At 36.2% G+C, this 22,843-nt stretch overlaps 2 protein-coding genes across 3 annotated transcripts; one reads left to right on the top strand and one right to left on the bottom strand.

Moving 5' to 3' along the window:
• Nucleotides 1-1,754: 1,754 nt before the first annotated feature.
• Nucleotides 1,755-17,366, bottom strand: LOC106156000 (uncharacterized). Its single transcript, XM_013531056.2, has 7 exons — nt 17,116-17,366; nt 13,997-14,052; nt 12,568-12,662; nt 8,627-8,781; nt 7,440-7,635; nt 4,379-4,543; nt 1,755-3,674 (listed from the first exon to the last, which is right to left on the bottom strand). The coding sequence occupies exons 1-7, from the start codon at nt 17,195-17,197 to the stop codon at nt 3,068-3,070; spliced, it is 1,356 nt and encodes a 451-aa protein (XP_013386510.2). The 5' UTR covers nt 17,198-17,366; the 3' UTR covers nt 1,755-3,067.
• A 306-nt stretch (nt 17,367-17,672) lies between these two features.
• LOC106156003 (enoyl-CoA hydratase domain-containing protein 3, mitochondrial-like) lies at nt 17,673-22,733 on the top strand. Of its 2 annotated transcripts, none has more exons than XM_013531064.2 (8): nt 17,673-17,817; nt 18,292-18,518; nt 18,781-18,916; nt 19,287-19,358; nt 20,180-20,298; nt 20,652-20,820; nt 21,370-21,476; nt 21,879-22,733. In XM_013531064.2, exons 1-8 carry the CDS (start codon nt 17,788-17,790, stop codon nt 22,000-22,002), a joined length of 984 nt encoding a protein of 327 aa, XP_013386518.2. In that variant the 5' UTR covers nt 17,673-17,787; the 3' UTR covers nt 22,003-22,733. The 2 variants fall into 2 exon arrangements, with proteins under 2 accessions (XP_013386518.2, XP_013386517.2); XM_013531063.2 differs by having other exon boundaries at nt 17,696-17,850.
• The last annotated feature ends 110 nt before the right edge of the window (nt 22,734-22,843 follow it).

Raw genomic sequence — 22,843 nt, 5'->3', positions numbered from 1 at the left:
TTGTAAATAAATCAATGGAATCAAAAAGCTAAAACTAATTGCACTTGTATGCCCTACGCGTAGGGAAGGTATATGCTACAAAATACACTCTTGCCCAAAATGGTTGGTACACGGAAATTTTGGGATGCATATCGCCCTGTTTCTTTCATTATTATTAATATTATCAAATTAATACTGTTTATATTGTTAAATATGTGAAGCTGGAGGATTGGTAAAGTCAAGGAGAAACAAACAATGCAAATGTGAAAAAAGGATTAATTTATTTAGGTTTTTTTTTCTCATGCCCCCCAAAAGAGTACATTTTTAACATAACAGTACCAAGGGAAAAATTAAACAAAAATTTATACTGTGATTGACAATTAATATGAAATTAGGGGAAATTGTCAAGAAACATCTTCAGAGTTCATTATTAATCTAAATAGCGGGTATGCCCACCCCGAGCTTGGATAATGGCCGCCAGACGGCGTGGCATACTGTGAACTAGAGTAACAGCTTTTTGGAAAGGAATTCTGGTCCATTCGTCTTAAAGGGCATCTCGCCGTTCATCTAGTTTTGCAGGGGGAGGGTTTCTCCTCTGAATAGCACAACCAAGTTCGTCCCACATGTGCTCAATTGGGTTTGCATCTGGGCTTTTTGCTGGCTGTGGCATCAGCTGAATGTTGTTTTGTCGGATATAGACTGCAATTAAGCGGGCTTTGCGGGGTGTTGGGTTTTCATGTTGCAATCTAAAATTGTTTCTGTATATCCCTCTTCCGAACGGCTCCAGGTTCTGCTTGAGAATGTCTCTGTATCTGGCAGCGTTAAGGTTTTCGTCCAGAGTAAGCAATGGGCAAATACCGTTGCTGCAAAGGGCACCCCAAACATGTACAGAACCACCTCCTCTAGCTATGAAAGTGCGTAGGCTCCCTGGGGAGAGGCTATTAACTGAAAATATTCAGGAAACAATAGCTGGAGGAGGTGGTTCTGTACATGTTTGGGGTGCCATTTGCAGCAGCGGTATTTGCCCATTGTCTCCTTTGGATGAAAACCTTAACGCTGCCAGATACAGAGACATTTTCCAGCAGAACCTGGAGCCGTTTGAAAGAGGAATATACAGAGACAATTTTAGATTGTAACATGACAACCCAACTCCCCATACAGCCCGCTTAATTGCAGTCTACATCCGACAAAACAACATTCAGCTGATGCCACAGCCAGCAAGAAGCCCAGATGCAAACCCAATTGAGCACATGTGGGACGAACTTGGTTGTGCTATTCAGAGGAGAAACCCTCCCCCTGCAAATCTAGATGAACGGCGAGATGCCCTTTAAGACGAATGGACCAGAATTCCTTTCCAAAAAGCTGTTACTCTAGTTCACAGTATGCCACGCCGTCTGGCGGCCATTATCCAAGCTCGGGGTGGGCATACCCGCTATTTAGATTAATAATGAACTCTGAAGATGTTTCTTGACAATTTCCCCTAATTTCATATTAATTGTCAATCACAGTATAAATTTTTGTTTAATTTTTCCCTTGGTACTGTTATGTTAAAAATGTACTCTTTTGGGGGGCATGAGAAAAAAAAACCTAAATAAATTAATCCTTTTTTCACATTTGCATTGTTTGTTTCTCCTTGATTTTACCAATCCTCCAGCTTCACATATTTAACAATATAAACAGTATTAATTTGATAATATTAATAATAATGAAAGAAACAGGGCGATATGCATCTCAAAATTTCCGTGTACCAACCATTTTGGGCAAGAGTGTACTACAAGATATATACAATATTACATAATGTGACACTAAAAGGCAGCGAGAGCGAATTTTTTTTTTTTTTTTTTAATTTCTTTCTTTTTTATCAAAATATAGATTTATTAAGACTGTTATCCATTTTTGACCTCACTCTGGGATAAATGTTTTAATTTATCAAATTCAAATTTTTAATTTTTAAAATTTTGCCAAGTGCAGGTAGATGGATTGTTTTAGCCAAATATAAAAGTTTTGAACTTAAATAAGTGTGTTTGATTTGGATGCGAACTGCGCAGAGTTTTCAGTTGTCTAAAATCAAATAAAGATGCGCCTGGCATTTGGACTTAATGTGCTTCCACCAACTCACAACGACAATTACATAGAACTGTCCATTTACATTAACAAGGATTGAGTCGCCCTTCAAGAAATGCCGCAAAAAAAAAAATGCAAAAAAAATTAAATTTCGGTTTTTCGTCGAGGTCATGAAAGTGTCCACTTCCTGAAGGGTGAGGTTACTGTAATAATTCTAGGAAAAAATCAACAGGCTAAATTTGCACTTAAAAAATCAGTCTGATCTTTTAACAAGTATAAACAAAAGGACAATCTCGTCATGTAGTAAAACCCACAGACTTACAAATTAAGTTTTTTTCAAAAAAAAATTAATAATATTAATAATGGTGGAATACTTAATACGCTGTTTGTGGGGCTTCACTGTCAAAGTATCTTAAACGTCACTGAAGCAATTCTGAAAAAAAGGGCACCTTATTTGTCAGTTGGCCTCAGCACACAACTGCTGTAGTTAAAGGGAAAATAACTCTTCGTTTTGGCCCAAAAATGAATTTTCCTGGAGTAAACAACAATTTTCCCATACTTACCAATGGTTAATGAATCCATTTTTACATTCAAAGTTAGACCCTGGTTTTTTTCTAAAAAGTTTGTTTTTTACTTAAAATCTCTTAAGAGATTTTAACAGAGTATAGCCATCAATGGAGGTCACGTGGTCTGAAGACCAGCTCAGATATCAGAATAATAGCTATAACTGCCGTTTTTGTGGTAAAACAGAATATATTATATTTCTATGAGTTCTTCACAATGTTTTTATTGTGAAATATAGATTTCATACGAAGAGTTATTATCCCTTTAAGTGAAAAGTTGCATTAACCAAGAAGGCATGCTGTCATGTTCACGAGAGTTTCCAGGGTCCAATGACTTGGGCTGATATTTTGACCCACTTACATCACGCCAACTCTGACCTGTACCAATCCAGTGGAGGGCGGACTATCTGTTAAGCGGACATTCAGTTTGTTTCTCTCTATATTAGCTCACGCATGTATTATCACAGTTCTGTAGTTTGAGTCTCTGGTGCGCCTTTGGTGATATTCTCCGTACTGGATTTGACCCTCTCGTCATCCGACATGTACGTTGTCGTGGTCCCAGTTCCGCTAAATTCACATTTCTCGGACGTCACACTGCCTGCTTTCTCAGACTGCTCTATAGAGTCGCCATGCACTGCGCCATGCACTGCGCCATGCACTGCGCCAGCATTTTCATAACCTGCGCTTAAAGTCGCGTCAGCGGAGGCAGAGATTTCTGCACTACTGTTAAATTCAGGATGGCCATTTTTTGTGGTCGCGTTCAAGTCGGAAGAGTTCCCGCTCGCCGTCGTTTTGTTCAGGTCGGGGAAAGCGCCCGTGGAGTTCAACGTCTCGTTGTAATCAAACGTGTCGTTGTCACGGCCCTCGGCCTGCTTACTCCTGTGTGCTTTTTTGCCTTCTTTTACCAACTTGTCCTTTTCCTTTCTTCTCTCCTTCTCTCCCTTTTTCTTCTTTTTCTTTTTCTTCTTCTCTGTTAGTTCCGTTTCTAGAGGAGGGAGGGCGTTGTTGGGTTTTCCCTCATCCGCTTTCGTGGACCTTGATTTCTTGGCCTTTTTCACTTTGCCGTCACTGTAATACAAAGGAAAATATACATATCTAGAGATGTTGTGTGACCGTGGCGATTAATTTTATTTTGTTTCAGGGGTTTTTCGGATCAACTCGAGTACTTTCTCTCGGTATTTATGTATGTCAAACAATAAACTGCCTACTCTTTCGTCGAGGCGTTTTGGCATATATTGATGGAGTGACAGCGTTTTATCTCAAACATAAAAGTAGAGGACTGGAGAGGTGTAGTCGACTTCTGGAGTATGTACCACCAGCTAGATGAGTTACAAGAACATTATATCACCGTAAATGTTATAACAAAAACAAATATTTTGGAGGAATGATAAATTGGTAATTTGCAGCATAATACAGCAGTCGGTGAGGGATATAACATATCTGTTCAAGAACAATCATATTATAAAAAGGCATTTTCAAGCTGTATAACTTTATAAGGTATTCCTACTGATAATTCTTATTTTAACTTCACATGAACAAATCAGCATTACACTGTTTGTGAGATATTCTACAATCAAGATAACTTTATTACAAACCACAGACTGCAACATTAAAAAAAAACAACTTATTACCTCTTTTAACTGAAAACAAATACGCACTTCAAAAATAAATAAATAATAAAACTTCCTTCTAAGAATTTTTCTTTTTACTTTTTCTTATTCTTTTATTGTTAAATTTTACCTGAACTCAATAAATATAAATATGTCACTCACCCATCCCTTAAGTTATCCCTTGACCTGTTGTGCTCCCAAGGGATGTTCCCCATCTCCATGTCATCCAGAGGGCTGACTTTATTTTCATAGGTCTGGTTGGAGTACTGCTTGTTCTTCAGGTTCCTTGATAGCTTGGCTATGCGCTCTTTTCTTTTTTGGTTTTTCCTGGAAATGGTGATAGTGATATGACTCATGTCAATTGATGACACCTTTTTTGTGACAAAATAAACTCGTTTGTTAATTGGTGAAGTGTCATTTCACAAAACAAGTCTTTCTATAGCATTTTCTTATTCTATAATAACTGGGTTCAAAGAGTTGTATCCATAATAATAATAATAATAATAATAATAATAAAGTATTTTCATATATCATTACTAATTATCATGTGTTATACAAGCAACATTACCTATTATCTTATTTCTTCATACAGTGGCAACAGATTTAGAGAATTATATGTATATATCGGGAGACGGTTTGGGGAAATAAGAAGGGTGTGACTGACAAAACAGAACCCATGGTGTGCCTCCTCTTCAAGAAAATCACCTCATGCTTTTTGCAAGTGAAACGCAACAGTCCACCTATTATTCATGCAACAAACCAGCACAATCCCACAGTAAATGATGGGTATCATACAAGCATTTTTAACAATAAAAAAATACAATTAGCATGCATTTCCTTGAAACGTACCCATTGTTTTTATTACTATTACTGCTATTAAATTTTAATATTGTATTTTCCTCATGAAATGTCAATCTTAATTGCTCCCAATGGCATGAACTAAATTCACCCTTTAGAACTCTAAATTCATTTCTATCTGATGATGATTTTAAATATTAGCTTTTCTTTTCTGGAAGATTATATACATATAACTACTATAACTATCAAATGCAATATACAAGCAGTTTTTCTAAACAAAATCAAAAGAACATGCATTCTAAGCTTTGTTGCCTTTTGCTGCTTAATAATTTTTTTTTAAAAAATGAAGAACAAGCATTGTTTTACTCTACTGATGAATTCTGTGTATGTCAATAAAAAAATTATTGGTAAAATCAACGCAAAGAACTTACAATTGTGTTGAGGTGCACAGTCACATCTATCACACTGTGAACACTGTCACAACTACCACAATGACAAAACACATTTTACTCAATCAACTAACAATGGTTTAACATTAGCAACCGCACTCCTGGACTGAACTGCATGAACCCTGGAACTGCGGCGGCTTTTAACATCATGACCAACAAGAAAAGAACAATGTTTTGTTAGTAAAGCTGTACAACTATGGACCCACATTGGAATAGAATATTTAGTGCAGCAAGGTTAATTACTTGAGTCAGTGATATGCTGATTAATTAAATAATCAAACAAATAATGATACCTTTTGGTGCAGAGCTTGTTTCTGACATGTAACACCAATTTGTTCTGACCTTAGAGATAGCACTCTGGTACCTAAAGTGCCAAGCTTTTCTCTCGCGTTTTCCAATGGTGCAGAAGAACATTCACAGTCTAATTAAATAAGTTTTCTTTCTGGTGACTTAACTGACTTCTTCTACCTAGACAGGTTTGGGCGTGGGCAACATATCTAATATAAATGAATGTATAGATTTGCAAAGTGCAACGGCAGCAAAGGCGCATCCCCATGTCACTAAGGGCAGCCAATGAGAAACACTCAAGAGTGACCAAAATAGAAGAAAAAAACTTCAATCCCACTGATAATAAACGTCTGAGTGGCATGACTGGATGTAGACAAGCAATTCTCTCATCTTCTCCATCTTAATGATAAATCATTCATATCGACAGAAAAAAATGCATGCTAGGAGAAAAAAAGCCAATAGAGCCTAAAGCTAGTCATAGACTTTTTGTCTTGATATATGCTGGGCACTAAATACATTTTAAAAAGGTCCAATTAACCTTTATACAAATATAGATGTAACTGTTGTAGACCACAGGAAATGCAATTATTATATTCGAAACAGAATCCAACAAATTTTAACCGCTTAATGTTGAACTGCATATAAAGAATTTGAACTTTCCCTGAAAACCAGGGTAACAAAAATCTATCAATCTAAATCAAACTGATCACACCAACATTCAATTGCAAAACTCTGACTTTTCCTCTCTTGTGGTTCAAATTTGTCCATGATGTGTCTCAGAGGACTACAAGTGCATGCCCGATGCCCTCATCTCTTTGATTATTTCAAAAGTTAATATAGCACATGAGGATATGGTGTGTCTAGTTCTATGGGTAATTCTTATCAGTGGGCGCAATTTTGTCTTGCAGGACAGAAACGATGACCATGGGTTGCTTTGGTGCAGAAATAGAGAAAAGGTTGAACTGTAATGCCTTGACCTCATGAACAAATAATGAATTCTAGATAAATCCCAATATGGCAACGAACAAGAAGGCAGGTGGGTGGGGGTAGGAGGGGGGGGGTTGTACATACCATTTTCAGTCTGGGGTGGGGGGGGAAGGTTCACTAAATATGTCTTGTCATTAAAAATAAAAGTGTAGGTTTCACAGTAAATATGTTACTCCACTTTTTTCAATAATGTAACCCCTCCCCCCTTCTTATCTTTGAACTTGCTGGCTAGAGGCACAACTTATGTACATGCAACTAAGTACCACATATGGATATAACATATCTTCAAACATAATGCTGACTCATGAGAAAACAATGGGAATAACATCCATTATTAAATTAGATTATCTTAAGTTGTTTTATCATGCTACTGTTGCTCCACCTTAATAATAAAAGGAACTTTAATTTGTCACGAGGCACTTGGGCCAAGTTATCTATAGCCTATAATAGAAAGGATTTTTTTTCTTCTTTTTTTTGGGGGGGGGAGGGGGGGATGAGGAAGCCAATTAACACATCTCTTGTTATTTTTCTTTTGGGGCTTAGTTGCTATGAAGGGAACTTGTAAAACTTGTTCAAAAAAGAAAAGACATCATAATTATAAGAAAAAAATACCCTAGCATAAGAACAACAGAGCACTGGTAAAATAAGTAGAAATGTCAGAATAAATAAATAAATAAATAAATAAATAAATAAATAAATACCTGTACAAGTGACAGCCCACAGCAGTGGCAATCACGATAATTAACACCAGGAATCCTACTATGGACATGATCAAGTTCATCTGAGTATTAGGGTATGGCTGGTATTTCTTCACCTCGCTCCCATACGATATTTCAATTAAGGAATAAGTAGTTTTGCTGTGAAGACTTTCCCTAGTTTCTGTGCTCCCAGCCACAGCTGAAATAGAAGATGTATGTATAAAGCCACATTCAGAACAGTGGACTTACTAGTCCCGAGGGTCAAATATGGCTGACCCACTTGGATACTTCCCCACAGGGAATCTATTCAGTGTCTATTTCCCAGAGATTTAGATCGATCTAGAGATTAAGATTTAGATCGACCTAACTCCCTGGGCGTTCACGCTAAATTGCAGTCAGCCGAGCGGGCACCATAGTTAATTACCCCCTTACAGCTTTTAGTAGGCGGGACAGACGCTTAAGCCGGCCAAGCTGACAGTAATCTAGTGAGACTCCCCACAGGGATAGATCAATCTAAAAATCTATGGAAATGGGGTGTTAGACAACAAGCTTTTTGAGTGGGTTGCCATATTTGACCTGCAGACTCATTAGTCTATAGCTACTGTTCTACTCTGGGTGGCCTAAGAAACAGAATAATTCGATGATGGTTTATATCAATATTCATTTTTAAAAGCATTGAGAGAGGGTACCACCTCCATCCCTCCCTCCCCCACAACCCGTCTCCCCCTCATTGATATTTTAAAAGAGTTTGAGATTGAATGAATGAACAAGTCATACATAATTGTGCATAGTAAGATGAACGACAGATTGTATGGATGAAAATGAACAAACGAACAAACAAACAAATGACTGAATGTCATTGAATGAACAATAAATTCAGTAAAAATATTCATCAGCTACACATATTGCCTGAGGCAGATAAATTATTTATACACAAACAAAGCATTGTGAAAGCCTATGGTTGGTCATAAGCTACATATGTTACATGTAAGATGTCATAATGTTTGGCTTGCATGTGTTAGAAACAAATAATGATCTTTCCAAATTGGTATTTCAGTAGCCATCAAACAAAAACATGTTCATATTAGTTATCTATAAGAAACAACAACAGTAAGCAGTATGGCTATTATACACATTATAAAGAATTCCTTCCCTATAAGAATTTTTTGTCAGTAAGAATCATAACTCACCATAAGTAACCGCTTTTGGAAGCACCATTTTTGTGGTCGAACCGTTGAAGACGGGTGCCCCTGCTGGGTACAGGATACAAAACTGTAGGATCAGGTTGGACTTGTCATCTTTGGGATATCCACCCGATATGTTCACATTGTCAGGTAGGAACTTGCTGAAATGACAAAAAGAACTTGATAAATTTTGCTTCTTTTTTTTCAAAAAGATAACTGGTTTCTAACAAGAGTGATTAGCGTCATTTATATTGTACGAACTTGAATTATCCATTTACTTTTTGTACATTTACATTTTTGTCATGTAGAAAGTTAGAGTACCATTATAATTAAAAAAGCACTGACAGCCAACAATGCTAACATCAAAAGCTGAAGAAATTATCAGTTTTATTATTATATAAAAAGTGAAGCTTTTACCCAGCACGGGTCAATAAAATAGATCAACTTTTAATGGTACTTAATAAATTTACAAAGCATGAAATCCTACAACTTGTACACTTGTCTCACTTAACATTTTGTTCAGCATATAACAATCTTGACAATTCATCAAAAACTTCTAACATTAATATCTATCTTTTATTTGTTTGAACAAGGCCTATAAATTATAAAACACTAGTACTGTTACTAACTACACTAGCCTTCTATTAATCCAACGATGATCAAATACAATATTCAAGCCAAGCTTTAAAATAGTAGCAGAAGTATGGGGGTAGTTGTATCTCAGTTTACAAGCAGACTGGTGTGAAAGTCTACAGCATTCAAATCTGCTGTTGTCATTTGCCAGCTGGGTTTCTATGTAATCAGCCGGATGTAATATCATGATCAAACACCCCGTTGCCATACACTGTATGTGGCTATTCCATTTAAGAGTTGTAGACTACAGTAACTTCTTGCAAAATATGAATTATTTTGACTAATTATTTGTCCTAAGTAATAGTTTGCTAATGATTTTTAAAATTTTATTTATTTATTTATTTATTTATTTATTTATTTTGAATAAAACAGCTCATTGGGTTCGTATCACAGGTTAGCTTTTTTGTGTGTAACTAAAAACATAAATGTCTAAAATCTGAAAAAAATAATCTTGGAGAAAAATGGTGTTTAAAATGTGTGAGGAATGACTGCAATCAGTTTTATATAGCTGGAGAACATAAAAAATAATTAAGAAATTGTCTTAAAGGTCGTAATCTCACAGGATGCCAGGTTGCATGTGATTCCCCTCTGGGACTAGGCAAAATGGCATGTGAAGACTTCATTTGAGTAATAGGCTTTACTGTTTTAGGTGAAACATTGAGAAACTCGTATATAAGTAGTCTCCAGCAAATGGACAATGATACTGGACTTCTGAGCCATAACTTTATAATTCAAACTTACGAACAATAACATTTTATTATCAATTCCAAAAGACATCTTCACTGGCAATTTTCAAGATATAATCTATGGTCAGCTTTCGTTCAGTCATTTAATGAAAATAATAAAACAGTGAAAGACAATGAAGGCCAGACAAGAGAAAGAGACCCTCCCCCGTTGCTAGGACGGTATGGATAAGAGCCCCTCCCTGGTTGCTAAGGTATGGATAACAGCCCCTCCCTAGCTGCTTAGAACCCATTAAGCTTCTTAATATGACCAATGAAGTATAACAGCCATCGATTTTCTTTTAAACATTTTCCCTGTTACTGTATGTTCTATCTGACCTCTGTAACAGAGAGAAAATAAGCTGACATAAAATATAACAGTTATCTTAAAAGCATCGTATTTTGATAATAGTGTACAGTATCTAGACTCGATCTCCTTTTCTTTATTTTACAAATTCATTCAGAACTCTACTCAACATTATTCCCATTCAAAGAGCATGTTTTTCAATTTCCAGCTGACCAAAGAAACAGAAAAGGGAATCCAAACAATGAAAAAGCAAACTATTCTTACCTAATGATTATTATTACTTACAATAAACCCTTTTAAATCGAAGAGCAAGTTTACAGGTCTCTACGTCTTCACATTATTAGCTTAAGAACGTCTGATTCAGAGTCTGTTGCCTCGTATTGGGTACAATCTACATTAAATGATTTTACGAAATACTGTGTACTGGGTCTGCCAACCAAAAGAAAAAAGGAAATAAATAAACAACAACTGTCATTTTAAATTCATCATGTTATTAATCACTAAAACAAATCTTAAAATCATGCACTGACAGCAAAAAAAAAAAATGTTTAAAACCACTTTCACTTAAGATGGCTTGATCAATTGAGCTACTGTAACAATATATGCATATACTGCTAGTATGGGTACTAGTACATGAATTGATTTCATTTAATAGAAAGGTGCCCCTGGTGAAATAAACCAAAATTATTTGGCAAAGCATGCTGTAGCTGACAATTTAATTACTTAAAAAGCATGTACATGTACTGTAGGGCATTTGGGAAAATGAAGTAGCTGGTAAAAACTTTGTAATTATATATTACATATCATTGTATTAATCATGAATAAAATATTGGGAAGATTAAAAATATCAAGTTTCATAATTTCTCTCTGTCTCTCTCTCTCTCTCTCTCTCTCTCTCTCTCTCTGTCTCTCTCTCTCTCTTTCTGTCTGTCTCTCTCTGTCTCTCCCTCTCTCTCTCTCTCTCCCTCTCTGTCTCTCTCTCTGTCTCTTTCTGTCTCTTTCTCTCTGTCTCTCTCTGTCTCTCCCTCTCTCTCTCTCTCTCTCTCTCGCTTCTGCTCTAGACAACACAAATACATTGGGCATCTACTGATGTATAAAAAAAGGCAAGTAGATCATGTATAAAAATCAATCATTGTATTTAATTAGCATTTAATTTAAACTTGAGTCTTGAAAACAACTGCCGAGAGACTGTCAATATTTATATGTATTTCCCTGGGTTACCTACATAAGTCAACCGTACAGCTCTAATTAGAAGGATATTGAGAAAGAATAAATAAAAAACATCAATTTTAAAACATCCATCTAAATTATTTGACTTTTCAATCAGAAATTTCTTAAACTAATGAGGGTGAAACTTATATCCAATATCCAGAGAATACATTTGGGACTATAGAAAGTTGAATTGGAATACCAAAATAACTGCATTATTAATACAAGTACATGTAAATACTACATCTTTCCTGTAGCAGCCTAAAAACAAAATACATGATTACAGTATCTAGGGATTGGAACATCTCATTGTCTATCTATTGAGGTAGACCAAATTCTCTGTCTAATACGAAAATGCCAAAATTTATATTTAATTTCACAAACAGAAACGACCCTGGGGGTGGGGGTGGGGGAGGGGGGATCATGACCCCCTCCCCCTTCACTGCATACTCCCCTCCTTTTTTAACATAACTTGTCTAACTCTTCTTTCATCCAGAAATATGACAGGTTACAAGTGTACATATTTAATATACAACAGCAGTACGAGTATGATTAATCAATCAATAATTTAATTGCCTCATTACATATGTGCACTTGTAGTTGAATAATGTAGAACTTATATTAGATGATTCACTGTAATAAATACTATTAGGAGTACACTTCCCTATAATCAAAACAAACAAACTGACAATAATATGTTTTTCCAAATAGCAAAAGTTAATTCTACAATGACCAAGAAATAAAAATTTGATCAACAGGACATGGATACTTCTAGGATATGAAAACTTAAGTTAACCAAATGGTCAAAGATAATTGCCTTTTGACAAAGGTGGTGGTTAGGGGTAGGGTTGGGGGGGGGGGGGTAGGACATACAGTATGTTAGGGTTGGGATGGGGGGTTAATTTGCAGAGACATTTTTTTAATCAAATCACACTTTCGCTTCTAGATGCCACTTAAGTTGCACACTGATGTTAAGTTTGGACAACTCTGACCTTGTTTCCCAGTATGTGAATATACATGGATTAAATTCCTAAATTTCAGAGGAATATTTCCTCGTCTAACTGGATCATACTCACATTTGCTGTTCAAGGCCACACTGTGCTGTGTTCTGTTTACAATATGTTGTAGCTTGTGTGGAGAGCACCTGTTGAAACTCAGCAGTCTTTTTCCACTAAAATTGATATCAGGTATAATAATTAAGAGGGATATATATTACATGCATGTATCAATGTATCCCAGTGTATATATAAATAACAATAAGACTTTATAAACAGATCTTTGGATTCACCAGACTAGTACATATGTACCCTCTACCAGGGTGAGTGATAGGTTTTTTACAGATATTCACAGATATGTCTCTAGCTAGAAAGATGGTCATTTTCAGCTAAACCCCGAGTTCAGCTGTAAATGACTATCTATCTAGCTAGAGACATATCTGTGAATATCTGTAAAAAAATCTATCACTCGCCCTGGTAGAGGGTAGTACATGTGTATGTAAAACTGAAAACAATACTGAATATATTTACTAGTACTAGTAATCATAATGGTTATAACAGTTAATGATTGCAAGGAAATCACTGACAATCACATACATGTGCAAGTTTGTGCTTACATGAGTTGCACATAATAATGTGTCATTACCATAAAACAATATCAGAGAGCACACCTGAGTAAAAAACAATCACCAATACCCTGAAGGAAGGGATAACTGGGAGAATGAATTGTAGATCATTTGATTTCCCACTGGCAGAATTGGGATTACACAAAAGGGGAGGGGGCTGGTTAAAATTTGCCTCACTTTCTTCAGCATCCATTATTACATGTACTACAGGTATAGCTGACAAAGCCAATTTCACTTTGATATGTAGAAAGGGAAGAAGCAAACATGTGGCCTAATAGTCCCCCCCCCCCCCCCACCCTCCCCCTGATCTTCCATATTGCTTAGTACATGAACATGACTGGATCAATACAAAATCCCCTGAAATCAGGTACTAGTAATCCCCTTGATAAATTAAACCAATCCCTGATAGAAGTTTCTACCTGTGGCTTTACCAAATCCTCATCAAACTAATGAACATTTTAATTGAAGCACTTAACATTATCCTTGCATGACTTACTAGTTCAGGTAAGCTTCATTAGTCAATTGAAGTGTGCTACTGCAGCTGAAGTTCTGTAAACTAGCTTAAGAACACGCATGCTTGCACATACTGGTACATACAAGTGCATACAGACATCAGGCCCGTAGCCAGGGGGTTCGGGGGGTTCGAAAGAACCACCCTTTTTGCTGGGAAAAGGTCCACTCTGGGTATAATTTGACCTGCTGTATATACTTGTATGATAAAAGGTCCACTTTTTCAGAAAATGAACCCACATACACACATACATGCACATACAGTATACACGCACCTTCATGAATTAAATACACACTTTATCTTAAAAACAGGATAAATTAGGATAAAACAGTATAAAAACAGGACAAAATATTAGGATAAAAATGTTATTTACCTGAGATGAAGACACATAGTAGAATTTCAACTGAACTGTATTGTCAGCAATCTCATCTGAAAAACAATATTTCACATTCTATAACCCTTGATGATAAAATACTAGTAATCAAAAAGTATATTAACAACGTAACTAAAGGCATTATTAGTAATTTATATTTAAATACATGTGCAATCCAACTATTTTTGTTTAACATAAATATAATTGTAATTTTATTCAATTCTAAATACGTGCAAAATGTGAAGAAGCTCATCTCTATGGATGAGGCAACTGATTTGCTAACACTTTCTATTCTTTGGAAAACAGGATCTAGAAGTCAAGAGCTGCTTTTAAGTACAACAACACAAACAATCGAACAGTCATTGTGAGCACTCTGCCCTCGTTCAGGTAACGATAAATATGTGCATATTCTATTGTTATTGTGATTTAATTCAACTGGCTTTATTTCCATTAACTTCCTGCAGTTTGAAAAGCAATCCTCAAGAGCAGTGAGGTGTGAGTATCAAGCACTTAAATCAAGGAAGCTGGGATATTGTGCAAAGAATATTGAATACAGTGTCAATTGCTTTTTTATTAGTGTCATTTGGATCAAGTATTTGACACTGACTATAGACAAAGTAGAATGAATACAAGCACACACTTGACCCCCTCCCTCCCTGCCAAAAAAATTCCAAAGCTTAAATTTCTGTCAAAGAAGCAAAGAAAACAGCAAAGAGAGTACTACTGCATGTGTACTAGTAAAAATATATACTGGTATGTTCATCCCTTGAAATTATATGTACATAACCTCCACCTTCTCCAAACACTACAGCTAACGTGCTTTTTTTTATCAATATTCAACTTAATTATTACTGGTAAGCTAATCTGATTTTATTGGGCTGGCCAGCCTCATACACAATGTATCTATTAATTAACACCCACCTGAAGGTGTGGTAATGGATATGGATGATATTTACCTGTGTGAGATGGGTACTTGAAAAGTGTGGGCAGATGAAATCAATAAAGCCCCTGGAGCTCTAAGGGGGGGGGAGGGAGAGGAGGAAAAGGCGGAAGGGGGTGTTTAAACTTAAATCTAATCAGCTGGTTGCGAGGAAACAATCGAGCTGGTATATACACAGTATGTCACATATTTTTTAATGGCTAAACTCAATCATTAATTTTTTAAAACTTGTTTAATCAACTATAAAATTTGTTTCATGGTACATGTAATGCACCAACAGTCACGGTTCGTGTCGTTTAGATCAATAAAGAAACAATCAGCATACTTTCACATACACCTTCCCTACGGCGTGTTATCTATGGTATCATGTCGAACATTCAATAAGATATGTCATCCAAAATAAACACTTATACTGATGAAATCCACCAAGTATTAAGTAAAAGAGGGTCATGCTCCAGTCACTGTGCCAACAACCTGATTCAATATGTGGTCACCTGGGCACACTGCCTGGAGTTAAAGTTCATAGTGCCAATCAATACTGCCTTAGCACCAGAACACACATATTCTTTTTTATTTTTTATAATCTTAGCAGGAAACCTTGTGACTTTTGTCTTTAACCTTTTTCTCTCTGACTTTCTCATCCTATTTGAAACATATTATCAACTATATATGAACCTAAATCATTTTTGTTAGGATACCACTTGGATGTTATTACTAGTAAGTAGTCTTCTTTGTGTTTTCACCCTGTATTTCATACCCAATTTGAAGCACATGTCTACACAATCTCTATATCCCCAGCAAGAAACTTATACTAGCTCTGTTGAAACTGTGATAAACAGGGTGCGTAGAAGGCTTTATCCACTACAAATGGGGATGGGGGTCATTATAGTAAGTAGTACTAAAAATCCATTCTTATTACAACATCCATAAAAAAGGCTCAATTCATATGTTCCTACTTTTTCTTCTATTCTATTTCTCAAAATCCATGACTCACTGGGGAATCAGCCAAATTTACAGTATTTTGTCAACCTCAACAAAAATTAAGCCAGATAGTAAGGGCGTGTGCTGTATCAAAACTTGAATCCTCGAGAGACACTCACAGGTCAACAGTTCAATTTCTATTCCCGAACTGATAAGAAACAACTCGCAAAGGCGTGGCTTCCACAATGTACGTAACTGTGTAATAACTGTAACAGAGCTCTGTTATAAATAGGTCAAAGACACAATAAAGGTTGACTTGCTCTTCAGACAAAGAATTTGACTGAACTGAATTCCCACTGGCTTAAATCACTCTCTCCATAAACCATCTTTATTTTTCATGATTTTAAGTCTTCCTGAACAAATACCATAGACCAGGAAGAACAGGAAAATCAAATAATATGGTCATGACATGCACTGGTACAAAGATATTGTGGAAAATACATAACATGTAAAAAGACATGTAACTTAAGTCATATGATATTCTATTAGTACGCTTGACTCAGTTTAATTGGTTTAAGGATATTGTAACCCTTTATTTTCATCCAGACACTGAAAATAAGTTTTAGCCCAAGGGGGACAAATACTAGTATCCTTAATAAACTTCCTTGTACAGCATAAGTATGACAAATCAGTTGCACAGAACTACAGTAACATGTACTAGAATGTGAAACTGATTTTAACTAGCAAGAATCACACCAGCAATATGATCATGGTACTTTTACCACAGCCACAGGGGCATATATGTACAATAAATATGCCTTGGTGGAGTAAAGCAAAATCTGTTCTTCACCCCACCCCCCACCCCCCCACCCCCACCCCCCCAATTAACCATTTCTTGGGTCTCGAACAATATTATTCAAATAATCCACTTCATAATCCTGAACCAGTAATAAACATGCACAGAGTTAAAATTTCCTTACAAGAGGAATAATCTGGTACACAGTATCAGCATCATTCCCTAACTACGTCTTTTGAAGCATGGCATTTCGTTAAAACCTCAACTTTGCTCAAGTCAGTAAAGCACAATCTACATCGTGTCGTTTTAGAGTGATCTACGGCCAAATAATTACATCCTGATATAACTGTCGTCGTAAGTTAGCGTGCAGCAAAGAAGTCTAGCACTGAATCGTAAAAAGAAATCCAGTGAGTATCGAGTAATACGCTCAAGTCCTTATTAATCATTAATCCTTCGACTCACCAGAGATTGAGTCCGCCAAACTTGGCTGCCAACCACACGAAATCAGCGCCGCTATCCCTAGCACCAAATATATCCATTCCATCTTCTTATTTTTTTCTGTGCGTCTCTTAATCAGCCTTTTTTGCGAACTGTCACATTTATAAAGTTGTATGTACTCGTATCAACCTTAGAGGTTATTAGAGCGTGCTCGAATCGCTTCAATAAAACAGCCAAACATTTGGTTGCTGTTGTTAGACAGCGACAATTGACTTCTTGGGGAGAAGACGAAGGCATTTTATTTCAGTCAAAATTTTAATAAAAAATGTGAGTTGTTTTTCTAAATACGACCAAAATATATTTTTATTTGTCCCATGTAGGTGTCCGATAATTTATGGACATGCTGACTTCATTTTTGATGATTAAAAGGTATTTGAGTTATTAATATATGTTTCTCCCTAAATGTTACCTCGAGCATATTTAACAACACCAAACGCAAGGGGCACCATAAGTCGTTATTAGTTACATTACTTTGTCAAATCAAACTGTACACTCATTATATTATTCTTGTTACTTTATCCAGATAATACGTAAAATTTAAAGATGATATCATCAACTAAAGTGGACAGAGGTGTTGGGATAAATTACAGCTTTTGACGTGCGTTTCACATTACCAATAGGTCACGTGATATAAACATGGCCAGCATGCGAAGAACTCTGACCGCGGTAAGCCCTGCGGTTTTGTTTCATAAACACACGGTAAAACAAAGTTTAGATTTATCTGATTTTAATTATGTACATTAATTCAGTTTTTAAGATCAGTTTGGTGTGCTATTTGAATAAATGTGGGCTTGCTTATTATTTTTATTGCCCAAGGTAAATGTCGAACTCTAAACAGTAAATTGGTGGGCCAACCGGCGACCCCCCCCCCCCCCCCCGTACCTTCCAACTCCCCGCCCCCCCCCCCCTCCCCCGTCCTCGACAATCACCTGTGTTAAGCCTTTAGGCGGTGGGGAGCTAAAGCAGTTAACATGTATCATCTTCATTTCCATGTATACCCTTTTGGGGTAGATTTGACTCTATAAATGTCATACTGTAAATTTACATGTACCGGTACAGTTGTACATGTATCATCTATTTTTATCAGACTCAACTTTGAATTTTTCAACATTTTAATGTGTCAAAATGTTAATTCTCCAGGTTTGCAGGGCCATACAACAGCAAGCAGTCATGCCTGCAAGGCTGCATTGTGCTACCAGATATCTTACGACAGACAGAAGTCTCTCTTCCTCGACACGAATCAACTTGTCCAAGTCACTTATGAAAAGAACACTAACAACACAGGTGCAAGCAGAGGGGGCGCCATTGGTGCTTAGAAGGAATGACGGAGGAATAAGATGGCTGAAGTTTAATAATGAAAGAAAAAGGTGAAATTGAGGGTTATACAAGTTATTCAGTCTGTGTAGTGAGTCGATTGTGAAGAATGAAGTTTTTAGGTAAAATGTGTAGAAATTGCATGGAATAATGCAATAATTCATTGCATAGAATGAATCAAGAATCGATAATATTCATGTATTTTTAAGAATACATACTCTTTGTATTGAGTGCTGCATTAATTGTGCCAAAAATTGCTCATTTTATATATCATTTATCGCTCAAAATATTTAAAATATTTGAATATGTATCCAGAAATGCACTGTCTCTGGCCATGCTGGATTGTCTGAAACAGGAGCTGATGGAGGGAGGAGAGGATGAAAATGTCCGAGTCCTGATCCTGACATCAGAAGGTCCGGCCTTCTCCTCAGGACATGATTTATCAGAGCTAGTGAGCCGTTTTGAAAATTAATTTTCTTCCCAGAAAAGACAATAAACTTTTTATATCTTCCTTTGCTGACTATGGTCCAATGTTAGCTTCATCATTTCCATTTTTTACCATGTGTCACATATTTGAATTTCCATCACAGCGTTAAAAGAGAGATTTGTGTTTAAATTTTAAAAAATAATAATAATAAAGTTTACTCCACCGACTGATGTACTCGTATTACTCATGTAAAAAAATTGTTCCATCCAAACAAAACTTGTTGCCATCTCATCTATAGTTGCTTCATACCACAGTGTTTCTCTCAAACACAAAAAGTTTTCAGTGCTGTAAATATGGTGTATCTTTATAGGGCTATGTAATGATATTCTTCCAGACATCAGCCACAGGCCATGAGTACCATAAGAAAGTCTTCAGAAGATGTACAGAGGTCATGACACTAGTACAGGTATGGATTGATAGTACACAGTTATAACTTAAGATTTTTAGCTTGTCTTTGGGTTATAATGCACAATTTATTAATGAAAGAAGAGTGCCATATGATCTTAGGAATTTGAGAGATGAAGAGTTATGAAGATTTGGCCAAAACCTACTTTAGGGTGAAGGGTAGCAAGAAAAAGCCTCTTTTAGCCAAATATAATGGTATCATTGATATCAGAAAAGGCCTCAGCAGCTGAGTAATATTTCCCCATACTTATCTCCTGCTCAGTTGGTGGCACATACACGGAAGGTATCCAAACCACTCTTACCGTCTTTTAACTTTTCTTTAGGACATCTCAGTGATGGCACAAATGAGAGGGTTGGCCACAACTGCTGGTGGTACATATAGTCCATGAGCCAGACACTTTTTCCATACCAAAAAAGGGATGAATTCTGATAGTGATTTTTAGTAAGGCCTATGTCTCTAGTGTACAAATATGAAAATCAGGCGTCTGGCTCATGGACTAATACCCATGAGGTGACCACACCTCTCTAATCATCGTATATATTTTCCATCTTCCCTTATTTTTCTTTCTCTAGGATATCCCAGTCCCAGTGATGGCAGAAGTGAGAGGGTTGGCAACAGCAGCTGGTGGTACCTACCCATGAGTTGACAACACCTCTCTGATCATGGTTAAATTTTCCATCCTCCTCTATTTTCTTTTGCCAGGATATTCCAGTCCCAGTGATGGCAGAAGTGAGAGGGTTGGCCACAACTGCTGCTCCATGAAGTGACCACACCTCTCTGATCGTGTTTTTTTTCCATCCTCCTTTCTTTTCTTTCTCCAGGACATTCCAGTCCCAGTGATGGCAGAAGTGAGAGGGTTGGCGACAGCAGCTGGCTGTCAACTAGTGGCAAGTTGTGATGTGGCTATAGCAGCAGAGACAGCAAGATTTGCAACACCAGGGTAAGATTATTTTTCTTTTGATTTTGTGTGGTCATTTGAGACCACTGAAAGTCAGGCAAAATTTTTAGTAAGTGATGTGTACTATTGGTACAATGGTTGATTATATTTTATAATCCATGTTGGAAGACTGTGGAAAGATAAAAGATTGCACCCTCTCCTTTCTACCCCAAAACAATAGTATTTAAATCCAGACATTTAGCTGGTGGTACAAACCCTAAAAATGGTCCATGTCCCTGTGAAGCTTTCGTTACACTAGAATAATAAACTATATAAGACTTTGAGATAACAGATATTAGAGAATTACTGTCTAATCATTGATGAACTTAATGATGAAACTCTTTATCTCTTTGCAGGGTAAACATTGGGTTGTTCTGTTCAACACCAGGTGTCGCTTTGGCCAGAGCTGTCCCCAGGAAGGTTGCCATGGAGATGTTACTAACTGGGTTCCCAATAAGTGCATCAGAGGCATTCAGGGCGGGGCTGGTAAGCAAGGTGGTCCCTGAGGATAAGGTGGAAGAAGAGGTGAGTGATGTTTTTTCCATTTATACAAGTGCCTCTGAAGTTTTGTGGATTTTTGTTTCTCAAATATAAATCTTCATAAGTTTGTATTCACTTTAAGAACTTACAATAATATTTTTGTCTATTTTGATTCCACAAATGTGAGTGGTAGTCTTCATAAATAAAAATCTTTGACCTTTTTGGCAAGGCATAAAAATGGCTTTAGTCAAAAGGCTGTTTTAGTCTAGTGTCCGAGACTAACTTTAAGTTATCTAATGAACTGCAGTTTTGGCTATAAAAAAGTTCATTTTCTGGATTATTATTTGATCTGTTTTCTGTGCCATTATGGCAAAGAAGGTCCATGTTTTCTTTTTCACAAAAAGACCCCCCCCCCCCCTTTGAAATTCCTAGCTACAGTACGGTTCTGTTCTCATAGACAGCCATTTATTGCCTCATCCCTTGTCATGGTACATGTAGACTGAATTTTTCAATTTTAGTTAAGGTGTTCTCAGTCTGACCTATATTATTTAGAAAATAGATTTTATTTGAAATTCTCAAAAAATTGTGTTTCAGACTTTGAAAATTGCTAGAAAGATCTGTGATACGAGTCGGTCAGTGACGGCCATTGGAAAGGCTTGTTTCTACAACCAGATTATGTGGGATCGCAACACTGCATACAGGTGAGAGTTTTTTTGCACCTTAGAATAACAAATTATTTTTGAGGAATTCCAATTATTTCTTTAATCCATGTTAAATTGGAGAAAAAGAAAGAAATAGAAATTTTGGAATACTTTGTGGCATTAGAATGCCCAGGAGGAAGGTTGACTTAAGTTTTAACCTTGAGTATATTTATCTGACCCAAAAAAAGTTGAGAAAAACATCGTTATTTTGAATAATTACAAAATCACCATATGAGCTGAAGTAAACAGTTTAACCAAATCTTGATGGAAAATGCACTCACCAGTTTTTTTACCTGCACTGAAGATTTTCCCACTACATTACATAGTTCTTTAATTATTGAAAAATAATTTCATGTTTCCAAACTTTTTTGGTCAAGTGTATATACTTATATATATTTCCAGGCATGCAGAGGATGTTATGGTATCTAATCTTCAAATAAAAGATGGACAGGAAGGAATTGGTGCTTTTCTACAAAAACGTCATCCGGTATGGACGCACAATGAGGACCCCGTAGACAAAGAGTGATCTCGGATTTTAGGGAGATGTTGAAAAGAAATTTAAGTGCTAAAGATCATTTTGACTTTATTTAATTGGAGATTTTATTGGGAAAAGAGAGAGAGAGAAAAAGCTGTATTGAAAATCCAGTTGACAATTTGTAATCGGAGGCCTAGGAATAGAGAGAGGGAGAGCTCAGTTGTAGAAGAAATTTTATTGTGGACAGCTGCTCGGTATGTCATTTAGAATGGTAATAATCTACAGTGGTGACTGGATAGACTTTGTACTGTCATGATCATTTCTAATATTATAGCAGTCAGAGGCATGCTTTTATAAAGAGGACAGGGTCATTAGAGGAGAGCATGAGAAGTTTTCTCAATATCAAAAAAGAATATAATACAGCAGTAGATTGTATATTACGAAAAAGGACAAGGAAAAACTACTCAGGATGTATAAACAGAAAAATCACATGTATGGGGAGTCACTTGTGATGTGGCATTTAAAAAATGAAGAAAGAGTTTTTTTTGTAATTTGGTTTGAGGAGATTAATAATATCAAATTGTTATCTATCATGGGTATTGTAGATTGCTACTTGTAGTCCCAGTAGTATAAGGACAAGTAGTATAAGTAGTATAAGTGGCACCAAGTAATATGCAGATTTTAAAAGCATGTTTTAATAAAAGTAAAATTTATCATCTGTGATTCCGGTATAGCATGTTTTTATAAAAATGACATTGCAATAAACTTTTCATTATATTGAATGTTGCTGAATAAAATGAAATCATAATATGATTATCAAAAATAGCATTTATTGATTGATATCTTTCTAGAGATTTACACCAAATGTTTTACAGAGCAACATTCTATGATT

The sequence above is a fragment of the Lingula anatina genome, chromosome 8, assembly GCF_051362555.1.
Source record: "Lingula anatina isolate TDL-2025a chromosome 8, LinAna3.0, whole genome shotgun sequence".
Taxonomy (NCBI): domain Eukaryota; kingdom Metazoa; phylum Brachiopoda; class Lingulata; order Lingulida; family Lingulidae; genus Lingula; species Lingula anatina.
Note: the sequence above shows the minus strand (reverse complement) of the source record. Positions and strands in the feature narration are given on the sequence as shown.

Coding starts and splice junctions, on each gene's coding strand:
- LOC106156003 (XM_013531063.2), top strand. CDS start 17,788: ATGGCCAGCATGCGAAGAACTCTGACCGCGGTAAGCCCTGCGGTTTTG. Junction 17,851..18,291: donor TTTTGTTTCATAAACACACG/GTAAAACAAAGT, acceptor TTAATTCTCCAG/GTTTGCAGGGCCATACAACA. Junction 21,477..21,878: donor GATCGCAACACTGCATACAG/GTGAGAGTTTTT, acceptor ATATATTTCCAG/GCATGCAGAGGATGTTATGG.
- LOC106156000 (XM_013531056.2), bottom strand. CDS start 17,197: ATGGAATGGATATATTTGGTGCTAGGGATAGCGGCGCTGATTTCGTGT. Junction 14,053..17,115: donor TTTGGCGGACTCAATCTCTG/GTGAGTCGAAGG, acceptor ATTGTTTTTCAG/ATGAGATTGCTGACAATACA. Junction 3,675..4,378: donor AGGGATAACTTAAGGGATGG/GTGAGTGACATA, acceptor TTTGTATTACAG/TGACGGCAAAGTGAAAAAGG.